This window comes from Taudactylus pleione, unplaced genomic scaffold (assembly GCF_031769625.1).
Source record: "Taudactylus pleione unplaced genomic scaffold, aTauple2 ptg000520l, whole genome shotgun sequence".
Taxonomy (NCBI): domain Eukaryota; kingdom Metazoa; phylum Chordata; class Amphibia; order Anura; family Myobatrachidae; genus Taudactylus; species Taudactylus pleione.
Genome location: NW_028284922.1, coordinates 7,501,796 through 7,515,687, shown reverse-complemented (window position 1 = coordinate 7,515,687; position 13,892 = coordinate 7,501,796). Strand labels below are relative to the sequence as shown.

The 13,892-nt window shown below is 51.1% G+C and overlaps 1 protein-coding gene across 1 annotated transcript in view; it reads left to right on the top strand.

Moving 5' to 3' along the window:
• NCAPG (non-SMC condensin I complex subunit G) overlaps positions 1–13,155 on the top strand; it is an 88,165-nt gene extending 75,010 nt beyond the window's left edge. The window contains exons 19-21 of the mRNA XM_088450598.1: positions 10,951–11,040; positions 11,157–11,229; positions 12,929–13,155. Of these exons, the coding sequence (XP_088306724.1) occupies positions 10,951–11,040; positions 11,157–11,229; positions 12,929–13,049 (284 nt within the window). The 3' untranslated portion in view covers positions 13,050–13,155. The remainder of the gene's footprint in view (positions 1–10,950; positions 11,041–11,156; positions 11,230–12,928) is intronic.
• The last annotated feature ends 737 nt before the right edge of the window (positions 13,156–13,892 follow it).

Sequence of the window (13,892 nt, the reverse complement as noted above, 5' to 3'; positions counted from 1 at the left end):
CCCCGAGCCACAGGCACCTCAGTTTTAGTTGGTGCCCGGCCGGAGTCGGGTCACCCTGTCGCAGTGGGGCTGTCCTTTAGGATGTTCACGCTGCCGCTCCTTCTCCCCGCTGGCGCCGCCAGTACAGATCTGGGGATCGCGGCGGGACCCCAGAGTCTGTACTAGCCGGGCTCTGGGGGACTCCCTGTGATTCCTGCCGGACGCAACGGGGATCAGGTAAGCCGCGGGTCGCCGCGTGCGGCGGCCCGTGGATACTTCAATGCAGTCAGGAGCCTCCGGTCTCTGGGGACAGACTGGAGGCGCTAGCAGAGGAAGTAGAGGAATACCCCGCGTGTCTGCTAGACTCCCAGGGTAACAGGCTGGAAGTGGGACTGGCAACCCGGGGGTTAATTGCTAGCCAGGGGAGGCAGCCTTCTATGTCTAGCGGCTCCTCCCCTCAGCTCAGCGCGCCTTTCAACTAGCAGTCTGGCGTCGCTGAGCTGCTCTTATCTCTCGGCCACTCCTCCTCTGAGGTCTCCGGCGGCCATCTTCTCTGGCAGGCATCGCAGACTCCCAGGCGGTATCAAGTGGACCGGTCCCCCTGTGTACCTCTCCCCTGCTAAAGGACAGTGTATACAGCGCTATAGCCCTCCCAGACACTGAATCTGGGCGGTTGATTGTAGCGGAAGGTGCAGTGAGTACTAACTTTTCTGCATTGTGTGTGACTATTGCTAGTGCTGCCTGTCTGTGACTTATTCTCCATTTATGTCAGCTTATACCTATCCCTTTCCTTCTCCTACGGCCCGGCAGGTGTGTGGGGGAAGGGCGTTTTCTGATACCCTCACTTATATAAATCACGTATTTGTGGGGTCAGTCACATACTGTTGTGTGCTACACAGTACCATATCTGGGCTGTTGTGTCGCATACTGGTGAGTGCGAGGGTGGTAAAACCGTAATTCCTCTGGTGAAATGTATTTTTTGTGTATTTACGGTATCATGTCTGATGAGGAGACTGAGCGCTCTGTGGCTCCTGTGCTATTTTCCTGCCGACGCTGTGCTGCTGGAGTTGATGGGGAGGACTTCTCTCAGGATGGTCTGTGCGGGCGGTGCCAGCTGGTACCGGGCCCCTCCAACCCCCCTGTGTCACAGGACCCTACTTGGGCGATGTTTTCACAGGTGCTGGCGTCTATTGCGGACCGGTTATCGGTCCCATCAGCGGTCCCTTCTAGGGCGTTACCCCAGCCAACCATCCCACATTCCCCGGGTATTCCGCTAATATTGCAGTCTCCCCCCGGGGCCCAGACTGTGGGTCCTTATTCGGGACTGCCTGTGTATGTGCAGTCTCCTCCAGTGACGCGACAGTCTGTGGTGCCTTTGCAGAGTTTTGCTCCGACGGCTCCTCCGCCTTGGGTGGATGTTCTCTCCAGCTCTGTACAGAGTCTGGCGGCTTCATCTTCGGCGTTTCAGTCGATGTTGCAAAGTGATGTGCCACCAAGGGCGTCCAAACGTCCTGTTGTGAGTTCACTAGCTGCGCAGTTGTCAGACTCGGAAGTGTCCTCAGATGATGGAGAAATCCATGAGGATACATGTAGAGGATGATGCGCCGGCTCCTAGGTCGAAGTTTCCTATTTTTAAAAAAGCCAATGTAACTTCGAATGTGTTTCCCCTGTCTGATCAATTAACGGATCATATGGCGGCGGCGGCCTGGCAATTACCCAGTAAGAGGTTCCATCCACAGAAGAGGTTGGCGTCCAATTATCCTTTTCCTGAAGCTCATTGCAGGAAATGGGAGACTCCGCCAGCAGTGGATTCCCACGTCACCCGCTTGATCAAAAGCGCAACTCTACCATTGCCGTCTTATCTCCTCTTTGAAGGATCCCACGGACAGGAGGTCCTGGAGGGCTGATGCAGACTCTAAAAAGGGTCTGGAGGCCTTGCCTTTTAATGGAGAGTTACTATTTGGTCCGGATTTGGACAAAATAGTGGATACTTTGGCTAAGTCTAAGTCGGCTTTCCTCCCTTCGGCCTATGCGCCGGCTAAAGCGAGGAGCTCTGCCTTTCGGTCCTTTCGGGTTCAGGGTAAGGCCAAGGGACAGTCCTTCCCGAGACATTCGACGTCCAAGGCCGCACCCAAGCCCAAGAAGCAGGCATGGACTGCTCGGCGCCCTTCTTCCAAGCAGGAGGATAAACCTGCTGCCTGATGGGACGGGCCTCTCTCTGGGGGACCCCAGAGTGGGAGGCCGCCTTCTCCAATTCGCCCAGTGTTGGCACAATACCACCACGGATGCCTGGGTTCGAGAAGTAGTCTCTCAGGGGTACGCCCTGTCTTTTCGGTTCAGGCCGCCCCGCCAGTTTTTCTGTACGAGTCCTTCTCTGGACAAGACCAAAGCTGTCCAGATTCAGGTAGCTATAGAATCCTTGCTACAAGCAGGGGTCATTGTTCCCTTTCCGCAGTCTCAGCGCGGGACGGGGTACTATTCTACTCTGTTTCTGGTGCGGAAACCCAATGGTTCTCATCGCCCTATCCTGAATTTGAAGTCTCTGAATAAATACCTCAGAGTTCCCAAGTTCAGGATGGAAACGTTACGTTCCATCATTTTGGCGATGGAACCCGGGGATTACATGGTCTCCCTCGATATCCAGGATGCCTATCTCCATGTGCCCATAGCACCGGCACATCAGCGGTATCTGAGGTTTGCTATCCTGAACCATCACTACCAGTTCCGGGCGTTGCCTTTCGGCCTTTCCATGGCTCCGAGGGTGTTCACCAAGGTGATGGCAGTTATGGCTGCCCACCTTCGGGGTCAGGGTATACGGCTGTTGCCGTACCTGGACGATATTCTGCTGCTTTCAAGCTCCCCGGAGGTGCTTCTTCGACATCTCCACCTGACCATTGCTTGTCTTCAGGCACACGGGTGGTTGATAAATTGGAAGAAGTCCTCTCTGATCCCATCACAACGGATGGTCCATCTGGGAGTGCTTCTGGATTCTTGTCAACAAAGGATTTTCTTGACTCCGGAAAAGGTGTCCTCCCTACAACTGAGGATACACAGTTGCCTGAGCAGTGGCAGAGTGTCGGTCCATTCAGCAATGAGAGTCCTGGGGTCCATGGTGTCGGCATTCGACATGGTGGAATTTGCCCAGTTCCTTTCCAGGCCCCTGCAGGGGCAGATTCTATCGGAGTGGAACGGGTTACCTCACCGGATCCAATCCCAGATGCTGGTTTTGTCCCCGGAAGTGCGCTGGTCGCTGTCGTGGTGGCTTCAGTCAGCTCATCTCGTCCAGGGTCGCCCCTTTTGGATCCCGGACTGGGTTCTGTTTACGACAGATGCCAGTCTCCGGGGTTGGGGGGCAGTGACTGGCTCGTTGTCTCTTCAGTGTCGTTGGTCGGCTGAGGAAGCCGCCCTTCCCATAAACGTTCTAGAGCTGCGGGCGGTGTACCGTGCTCTACTGTCGTCAGGCACCGTTCTTCACGAAAGAGCAGTTCAGGTGCAATCGGACAACGCTACCACGGTAGCGTACATAAATCACCAGGGAGGGACTCAGTCGAGCTGCGATGTCGGAGGTGTCTCAGAACCTGGCTTGGGCAGAGTGCCACCTTCCGGCAATCTCGGCAGTCTTCATCCCGGGAGTCCTCAAGTGGGAGGCAGACTTCCTCAGCCGTCACAACGTACATCCCTGGGAATGGTCGCTTCACCCAGAGGTGTTTCAACTTCTCGTGGACAAATGGGGTCTGCCGGAGTTGGACCTGATGGCCTCCCGTCACAACTGCAAGTTGCCCGTGTACGGCTCAAGGACAAGAGATGCAGGCGCAAGCCTAGTGGACGCACTGTCGGTGAAATGGACATTTCACCTAGCATACCTGTTCCCTCTGATCTCCCTGCTACCTCGAGTACTCAGAAAGATCAAACAGGACGGGGGCTCGTTTCTGCTGGTGGCTCCAGCTTGGCCCAGACGTCCTTGGTACTCCGATCTCAGAAGCTTGTCGGTAGACGTTCCGTTCCTTCTGCCTCAGCGTCGGGACCTGCTGTCTCAGGGGCCCTGCCTTTACCCGGATCTGGGTCGGCTGTCTTTGACGACGTGGCTTTTGAGACAGCTGTCTTAAGGTCCCGGGGTTTTTCAACCTCTGTCATCGGTACCATGCTGAGGGCGATTCCTTGTTTGTCCTCTTTGGTTTTTTAATAAGAGGGGTTGGCCTGCCAACAAACAAATGTTGGCCCGTTGGCTTTGTTCTGTTATTAGGGAGGCTTATATACAGGAACGTTTACCTGTTCCGGCCTCTGTTAAGGCTCATTCCACTCGTTCTGTGGGTCCTTCTTGGGCTGCTAGACGTGGTGCCTCCGCTGTTCAGCTGTGCAAGGCAGCCACTTGGTCTTCTATTCAGACATTTTTGAGGTTTTGTGCGTTTGACACCTTTGCCTCTCAGGATGCATCCTTCGGGCGCAGGATTCTTCTTTCTGCTCAGGAGCGTCCCCGCCCTTAGTTGAACTGCTTTGGGACATCCCCAAGGTCAACCCTGTGGTCTCCCTATGGACCCTGAAGTAGAAAACAAGAGATATGGTAAGAACTTGCCTTTATCTGTTTCTACGAAGTCCATAGGGTCCACAGGGCGCCCGCCCTGACGCACCTGGCTTCTAATGGGCTGTGTGGCTGGTCACCGGTTTTCCGTCTCCCATTTCTGTGAGTATGGTTTCTTGTGTGTTCCAGTCTTCCTTCTCTCTGTTTAGTCTCCTCCTCCAGCCTTGGCTGCTTACCAACTGAGGTGCCTGTGGCTCGGGGGCGGGGTATAGAGGAGGACGGACCCAAGTGCATCCTGGGAGCAGTGAAAGCTTTAACTGCGTGGTGCCCGTGGATCCAGATCCAACTATACCCCAAGGTCAACCCTGTGGACCCTATGGACTTCGTAGAAACAGAGATAACAAAGGTAAGTTCTTACCATATCTCTTGTTTTAGTTGGTGCCCGGCCGGAGTCGGGTCACCCTGGGCAGTGGGGCTGCATAAGCAGCCCCTAAGCTTTATTTTTATTTTTAGAAGAAGATTTTATTATTTTATTTTTTACTATCTTCAGAGCGGCAGCATCAGACTGTCCATCTGGACGTCCACGCTGCCGCTCCAACAGCCCAGCTGGCGCTGCGACGCCAGTACTGATCTGGGGATCGCAGCGGGACCCCGGAGTCAGTACTAGCGTGGCTCCGGGATCTCCCAAGGACTGCTGCCAGATACACGGGGCCAGGTAAGCCGGGGGAAAAAGGCAGTCTTTAGCCACCGGTCTCTGGGGACAGACCGGCGGCGGGCTCCCCCCTCTGTGGCATACACCGTGTGACCGCTGGACCACCAGGGTGTTAGTACCGGCGGGGAACCGGCTTCCCTGGGGGTTTATTACTATCAGGGAAGGCAGCCTTCCCTGCTTGAGCGGCTCCTCCCCCTCAGCCCAGCGCGCCTTCTCTCATGTGTGCTGGCGTCGCTGGGCTGTTATCTCCTGGCCACTCCTTCTCAGAGCTCTCCGGCGGCCATCTTCTCCAGGCAGCATCGCAGAGCTCCCAGGCGGTATACAGTGGACCGGTCCCCCTGCGTACCTCTCCCCCTACAAAGGGCAGTGTTCTCAGCGCTATAGCCCTCCCAGACACTGAATCTGGGAGGTTGATTGTAGCTGAAGGTGCAGTGAGTTCTGACTTCTCTGCATGGTATGTGACTTTTGCTAGTGCTGCCTGTCTGCTTATTTCTACTTACTGTCAGCTTATACCTATCCCTTTCCTTCTCCTACGGCCCGCAGGTGCGTGGGGGAGGGGTGTTCTTTCTCTGTACCTCGCTTATATAGATCTACGTATTTGTGAGGTCCATCACATACAGCGGTGTGCTACTCAGTACCATATTGTGGGCTGCTTGTGTTTGCATACTTGGGAGTGCGCAGGTGTTATACGCCTTACCTCGTTTCGGTAATACATTGTTATTGCAAAAGTTTGTGTCATGTCTGATGAGGAGAATGAGCGCTCCGTGGCTCCTGTGTTGTTTTCCTGCCGACGCTGTTCGGCAGGGGTTGACGGGGTGGATTTGTCTCAGGACGGTCTGTGCGGGCGGTGCCAGCTGGTACCTGGTTCCTCTAAACCCCCGGTGGCGCAGGATCCTCCCTGGGCGATGTTTACGCAAGTGCTGGCGTCGATCGCGGACCAGCTTGCGGTCCAGACTGCGGTCCCTTCTGGGGCGTTGCCCCAGCCTACCATCCCCCGTTCCCCGGGTGTGACGCGTCTGGTGCAGTCTCCTCCCGGGTCTCAGACTGTGGGTCCTTATGTGGGATTGCCAGTATACGTGCAATCTCCCACGGTGCCGCAGCAGTCGATGGTACCCTTTCAAGGGTATCCTCAAACGGCACCCCCTCCCTGGGTGGATGTCCTCTCCAGCTCTGTTCAGAGCCTGGCGTCTTCGTCATCTGCTTTTCAATCTATGTTGCACAGTGATTTGCCCCCAAAGGCGTCCAAGCGACCCGTTTCGGCTTCACTGGCGGCGCAGTTCACGGACACGGACGTGTCTTCGGATGACGGGAAGATCCATGAAGACTCTGACTCGGATGCCGGGGGGGAGGTGGAGGCTAAGTCCTCCATTAATGTGCCGGCATTGGTTAGGGCGGTGCGGGCCATCCTTCATATAGAGGAGGATGCGCCGACTCCCAGGTCGAAGTACCCTAATTTTAAAAAGGCCAAAGTAGCTTTGACTATTTTTCCCCTGTCCGACCAGTTGACTGATCATATGGCGGGGGCCTGGCAGTTGCCCAGCAAGAGATTCCAACCGCAGAAACGGTTGGCTTCAAACTATCCTTTTCCTGAGGCTCATTGCAGGAAATGGGAAACTCCGCCTGCAGTGGATTCCCATGTCACCCACTTAATTAAAAGCGCTACGTTGCCTTTGCCGTCGATCTTCTCCCTGAAAGATCCCACGGACAGGAAAGTGGAGACTTGTTTAAAGTCTATCTACCCTCTCTCGGGGGCGGTGGCCCGTCCGTCCATAGCCATCTCTTGGGTGGCTAAGGCCATCGAGAGCTGGGCCAACGCTTTGGAGGATGCCTTTCTGGATGATGCTTCGGAGATCCAGAGAGCGTTGATAGGACAAATGAGGGATGCGGCTTCCTACATTGGGGAAGCATCGTTGGATGCAAGCCTGCTGACCTCTAGGGTGTCGGCTGCAGCTGTGTCGGCGCGTCGGTCCTTGTGGCTGAGGTCTTGGAGAGCTGACGCAGACTCCAAAAAGGGCCTGCAGGCCTTACCTTTTAATGGAGAGTTGCTTTAGTGGATACTCTGGCTAAGTCTAAATCAGCCTTCCTCCCTTCGGCTTCTGCACCTACCAAGGTACGGAGGTCTGCCTTTCGGTCCTTTTGGGTTCAGGGCAAGGCCAAAGGTCAGTCCTTCCCGAGGCAGTCGGCGACCAAGGCCGCCTCTAAGCCCAAGAAGCAGGCCTGGAGTGCCAGGCGCCCTTCTTCCAAGTAGGAAGATAAACCTTCTGCTCGATGGGACGGGCCTCCCTCTGGGGGACCCCAGAGTGGGAGGCCGACTTCTTGTATTTGCCCAGTGCTGGCACAATACCACCACGGATGCCTGGGTTCGAGAAGTGGTCTCCCAGGGGTACGCCCTGTCTTTTCGGCACAGACCGCCCCACCAGTTTTTCTGCACAAGTCCTTCACAGGACAAGACCAAGACTTTACAGATTTAGGAAGCTATAGAGTCCTTGCTGAAAGCAGGTGTCATTGTTCCCTTTCCTCAATTACAACAAGGGACGGGGTACTATTCTTCTCTGTTTCTGGTGCAGACACCCAATGGTTCTCATCGCCCTATCCTAAACTTGAAGTCTCTGAACAAATTCCTCAGAGTTCCCAAGTTCAGGATGGAAACGTTACGTTCCATCATTCTGGCGATGGAACCTGGGGATTACATGGTGTCCCTGGATATCCAGGACGCCTACCTCCATGTTCTGATAGCACCAGCGGTATCTGAGATTCGCTATCCTTCAACATCACATCAGTTCCGGGCGCTACCCTCTGGCCTCTCCACGGCACCGAGGGTATTCACAAAGATTATGGCGGTCATGGCCGCACATCTTCGGAACCAGAATGTACGGCTGCTGCCATATCTGGACAACCTCCTGTTGCTGGCGAGCTCCCTGGAGGTACTGCTTCAACATCTCCACCTGACGATCGCTTGCCTGCAAGCGCACGGGTGGTTGATAAATTGGAGAAAGTCCTCCCTGATTCCATCACAGCGGCTGGTTCATTTGGGAGCCCTGCTGGATTCTCGTCAGCAAAGGATCTTTCTGACCCAGGAGAAGGTCTCCTCCCTACAGCTGCGGATTCACAGTTGCCTGAGCAGTTGCCGACTCAGTCCATTCCGCTATGGGAGTTCTGGGGTCCATGGTGTCGACATTCGACATGGTGGAATTTGCCCAGTTCCATTCCCGGGCCCTGCAGGGGCTGATTCTATCGGAATGGAACGGGTTACCTCACCGGATCCACTCTCAGATGCTGGTGTTGTCCCCGGAGGTTCGGCGGTCTTTGGCTTGGTGGCTTCAGACAGCTCATCTGGTTGAGGGGCGCCCCTTTTGGATCCCAGACTGGGTCCTGCTCACGACGGATGCCAGTCTCCGGGGTTGGGGGGCAGTGACCGGCTCATTGTCGCTTCAGGGTCGTTGGTCTGCGGAAGAAGCACTTCTCCCCATCAACATCCTGGAACTGCGGGCAGTATACAGGGCCCTGCAGTCGTCCGGCCCTGCTCTTCACGGAAGGGCGGTTCAGGTGCAGTCCGACAACGCCACCACGGTGGCGTATATCAACCACCAAGGAGGAACTCTCAGTCGGGCAGCGATGTCGGAGGTGTCTCGCATTCTTTCTTGGGCAGAGTGTCACATTCCAGCGATCTCAGCAGCCTTCATTCCTGGAGTCCTCAATTGGGAGGCGGACTTCCTCAGCCGTCACGACGTGCATCCCGGGGAATGGTCGCTTCACCCAGAGGTGTTTCAGCTACTCATGGACAGATGGGGGCTGCCGGAGCTGGACTTGATGGCCTCCCGTCACAATCACAGGTTGCCCGTTTACGGGTCAAGGACAAGAGACGCAGGCGCCTGTCTGGTAGACGTGCTGTCGGTGAAATGGATGTTTCACCTAGCGTATCTGTTTCCTCCGATATCCCTACTTCCTCGGGTCCTGCGGAAATTCAAGCAGGACGGCGGCACGCTCGTGCTGGTGGCTCCGGCGTGGCCCAGACGTCCTTGGTACTCCGATCTGAGGAGCCTCTCCATCGATGCTTCGTACCTTCTTCCTCAGCGTCAGGACCTGTTGTCTCAAGGGCCCTGCCTTTACCCGGATCTGGGTCGGCTGTCTTTGACGGCGTGGCTCTTGAGACAGCCGTCTTGAGGTCGGGGGGCTTCTCCAGTTCGGTTATTGGTACCATGCTCAGGGCACGCAAGCCTGCTTCCGCACGGATTTACCACAGGGTGTGGCGCACTTACTTTCAGTGGTGTGAGTCCAGAAGCTATGATCCTCAGGTGTTCCGAGTTTCTAGGATCTTGGAATTTCTTCAATCAGGTTTGGACCTCGGCTTACGCCTTGCCTCCCTGAAGGTTCATGTGTCCGCTTTGTCCGTGTGGTTCCAACGACGGATTGCTACACTGCCAGATGTTCACACCTTTTTCTAGGGTGTTCTCAGGATCCAGCCTCCCTTCGTGGCTCCTTGGGACTTGGCGGTGGTGCTATGGGTCCTGCAGGGTCCCCATTTTGAGCCTCTTGAGTCAGTGGAACTGACTCAAGACTGGTGTCCAGGCCTCCAGGTCCCACCTACACCCCAATATCGCCCTATGGATCCTGAAGAAGAAATTAAATTGAACTCCGGGGTCAGGTGTAGCACTTTCTGGTCTTCTGGATAGTTCCCAATTATTATTCAGTCTTATTGCCTGGCTTACATATTCTTTAAGTTTTGACTCTACCCTCATTCATCCGAGGCAGTGTCCGCATTCCTATTAGCAACCTCACTGTCTGTATCCATAAAACGTCATCTCTCACAGGGAACAGCTAGATCGCACATCCAATGTGATTTGTACACTTCCTGGACCTCTTTCTGCTCCATCTCTAATTTATTCATTCTGGTCTCCCAGTCGTCTGCTACAACCTATTCAGCCTCCCCTTACCTCATGCTTATTTTACACAAGGAGGGGTGGAGGGTGTTGGTTCTCCACAAGGAGGGGTGGGAGGGTGTTTGTTCTCCACAAGGACGGAGAAATACAAAAACACTGATTTAAGATATCAAAGACAAATGTCTCAGCCAACAATATCTCCATAATAACTGCCTCCAATGTATACTGTTTAAATGTTGGTGGTGTCTATCTCCGTCTCCTCTGAGCCACACTCGCTCCTCATGTCTCAACTTGCATTTAAAGTCCAGTCCCTTTTGTTGCCACAATGTCTACCTAATCAAATAGAAGACGGCCTAGAACACTTTTTGGACGCTTGCTTGTCATGAGTCCTGTTCAGCAGATGTTCACTGGCGACAAGGTGACTGGGTAATTCCTGATTCTGCTTCATGTAACACTGGGGTGGATGTGGGGTTGGTGAATGTCTGGAAGAAACACAATGATGAGGTATGATCAGTAAGCCGGCGGGTACTTGCTTCTATGGATGATCTGTGGAAAAGCTGGGATACCTATGAATATTTAATCCTATGAAGCAACCCTTTATTTGTGATTGGAAATTACCTGTACTGATCATTCCTTGTCATGGTGATTATGCCAAACACACACAACACCGTACCACATAATGGTCTCACATAGCCTCCATTACTGACTGGGATATATAGGAAACCTATTCACTATACCATAAATGAAGTACATGCAAGTTACTATTTGACCATCCACTCTTACTGTTGGCAGTCTGGGAAATGAAATGGATTCTGTCGTGGTCTCTATCTTGAATGACACCAAATGTTTTCTTATTTTAGGAAAGCAAAATGAGGAAAATGATGATGTTTTTGAAGAACAAAATCCTGATGCCTCAAAACAAAAGTCTGTGAAAGAAAAATCTACCAAAGGTACGATGCTTACATTCTATACCTGATGTGATTGGGGAAAGGACTTGTCCGTATCATATGTCCCCCGTATGCTTGGGATGCACTTCATTCTAGTGCACTGTCTTTTATCACTGCAGGTCGCAAGAAAACCTGTTCTGCAAGCAGCAGGAAGAAGAATAGCCGATCTGCGGATGTGGCGGAAGCTGAAGGGTATGTTACAGTGTAATCACCTCATTCTACTGCTTCTGTAATGTCGGTACTGTAATCAGTGTTCTAGTTGCAAACTTTAAGAATTAAGAAAATTTTTTACTATATTGTGCATAACTAAATATAATTACAGAAAATACTGTTTGTTTGTTTTTCAGGTACTTGGGTATGCTTTATTATATAAGCTATAATTGTCCTGTCACATGCCTAGACGCAACTACACTTTAAACAGATTTCCGAGCAGACTACACAAGTTAATGTATAAATTACACAAAACATGTTCATTTACTATATTACAACGGTGTAGTTTCTTCTGTATTCTTTACATGCCTGTATGAAGCTAGCCATCCAATGCGCAGCGGCTTATTCATGAGTAGTAATGAGCGTATGGGCAGGAACATGAGCTCCTGAGAGAGATCGCCAAGCTACCAGCTCTCAGTACACTGCCTCTAATGCAGTATGAGCTCAGTTTCTCATACACCTGCAGCTACAGTATGTGAAATGTCATTTCACAGCCATCATTGAGCTCTATTTGAATTTTAGGTTTTTCCAAAACACTTTTTATTGAAACATTAAAGATATGTACAGATTAGCTTCACCCATACCTACATTTAATTTCCACATGAGATATTGTGAATAAGACTGTTACTACAGAGGAAACTGGGAGCGCTGGAGTAACCAAAATGTAGTTTAATATCTCATAAAGATGATAAAAATAATTTAGAAATAATGAACATAAAACAAACCCTTAGGGGCAAGGACTAGAACATCTAAAAGCAGCATAGACTGAGTGACCTAAGCATATAGGAGTGAAAAAAAGAAATAAAAGGAAAGAAACACAAATTATTATTATTAAAAATAACTTAAATCAATCCAATAAGGGAAATCCCAAGGAATTAGGTAAAAATGCCTGCATATTAGGAACAGTCGGGTAGGAAATGGTGTCTTAGTTTACAATCCACGTCTGTGGATGTATATCTGTGTTCCAAATGTCTGTGGCTGGATAGATCCTCGTCACACTGCTGTATATGTTCCCACAAGGGCCTGCCACCCTTATCTGGTGAGCTGCTCTAGAGCCTTAACACCAGATTATTACTGAAGCGTCCAGCCCTCCTCTTTGATCCAAGACTCAGTTGCCTGCGTTCCCCGATCCAGCAGGGTCTCTAGCCGTCCAGGCAGGAGACCTACAGTAAATGGGAAGACCTTATCTCACCTGTTTTGAGCAGGTGGGAGGAACATAATGAAGCTAGTGAATGGGGAGCGTAAACAAGTCTGTGGTCTTTTTCAACATTTCACCTCATTCCACCCAAAACTAATAGTTCTGAGAGAATTCTCATTTTAAACCTCATTTGCATTACTATAAATGGGAGCTGCTGTATTCCTTACTACTAGGGTTATTGCCTCCAGTCTCCAAAGTGTTTGTTAAATACTTCCTAAAGCGGCATCTCTGATGCTCTAAAGCAGGGAGAGCTCTGAAATACAGTTATTGGAACTCTAGTTGAAAGATATCTCTGTGACATCAGTATAATATGGATGTTTTTGGCTGGATATTTGTGGTGACTGTCAGACTAGGATTGTAGTGACTTATAAGAGACTGTTGATGCTGAGAGCTGCTGGGATGGAGTCCAATCTTGAGTCAGTAGATATGGGATAAAATGATGACCTGGTCTCCTGGCATTAACGTGTTCATATTATATTTTAGGGAAAAAGAGGAGGCAGTTCCAGTCTCTACACGACCATCAAGAAGAGCCAAAAGCATAGCCATGGAGAAAACAAAAATGAATCTCTCCAAGCTTTTGAATGAAGAAGCAAATGCAAAATAATGCATCTTTGTTTATATTAATGATAAATATAGAAGGGCAAAGTGTGACAGCCGCACACTGCAGGATCATGTATGCAATGCCATAATAAAGAGACATGTTCTATTTGCTTTCAGTGTTTATTTTTCCTATCTGTCAAAGCCACAGACTTGTTTTTTAATACACTGAGTATATAACATTAAAATAACTGAGGCGGTTTTATTTGTATTTTTAATTTTCCCATTATTCGTACCATAGTATACAAACAGCAGAGAACAGAGAAAAATACATACAGCGCCTTGCAAAAGTATTCACCCCCTTTGCATTTTTCATGTTTTGTTGCCTCACAACCTGGAATTAAAATGGATTGTTTGAAGGTGTGCATCACTTCATTCACAGAACATGCCTACAACTGTGAAGTTGTTTTGTTTTTTATATTGTGAATCAAACAACATTTAGGACAACATAACAGAAAACTTCAGCGTGCATAACTATTCTCTCCCCTAAAGTCAGTACTTTGTCAAGTCACTTTTTGCAGCAATTACAGCTACAAGTCACTTTGGATAAGTCTCTATGAGCTTGCCACATCTTGCCCCTGGGATTTTTGCCCATTCCTCAAGGCAAAACTGCTCCAGCTCAAGTCTGACCACAGATTCTCAACTGGATTGAGATCTGGGCTTTGATTAGGCCATTCCAACACATTTAAATGTTTCCCCTTAAACCACTCGAGTGTTGCTTTAGAAGTATGCTTCGGGTCCTTGTCTTGCTGGAAGGTGAACCTCCGTCCCAGTCTCAGATCACAGGCAGACTGAAACCGGTTTTGCTCAAGAATATCCCTGTAATTAGTACCATCCATCTTTCCCTTGA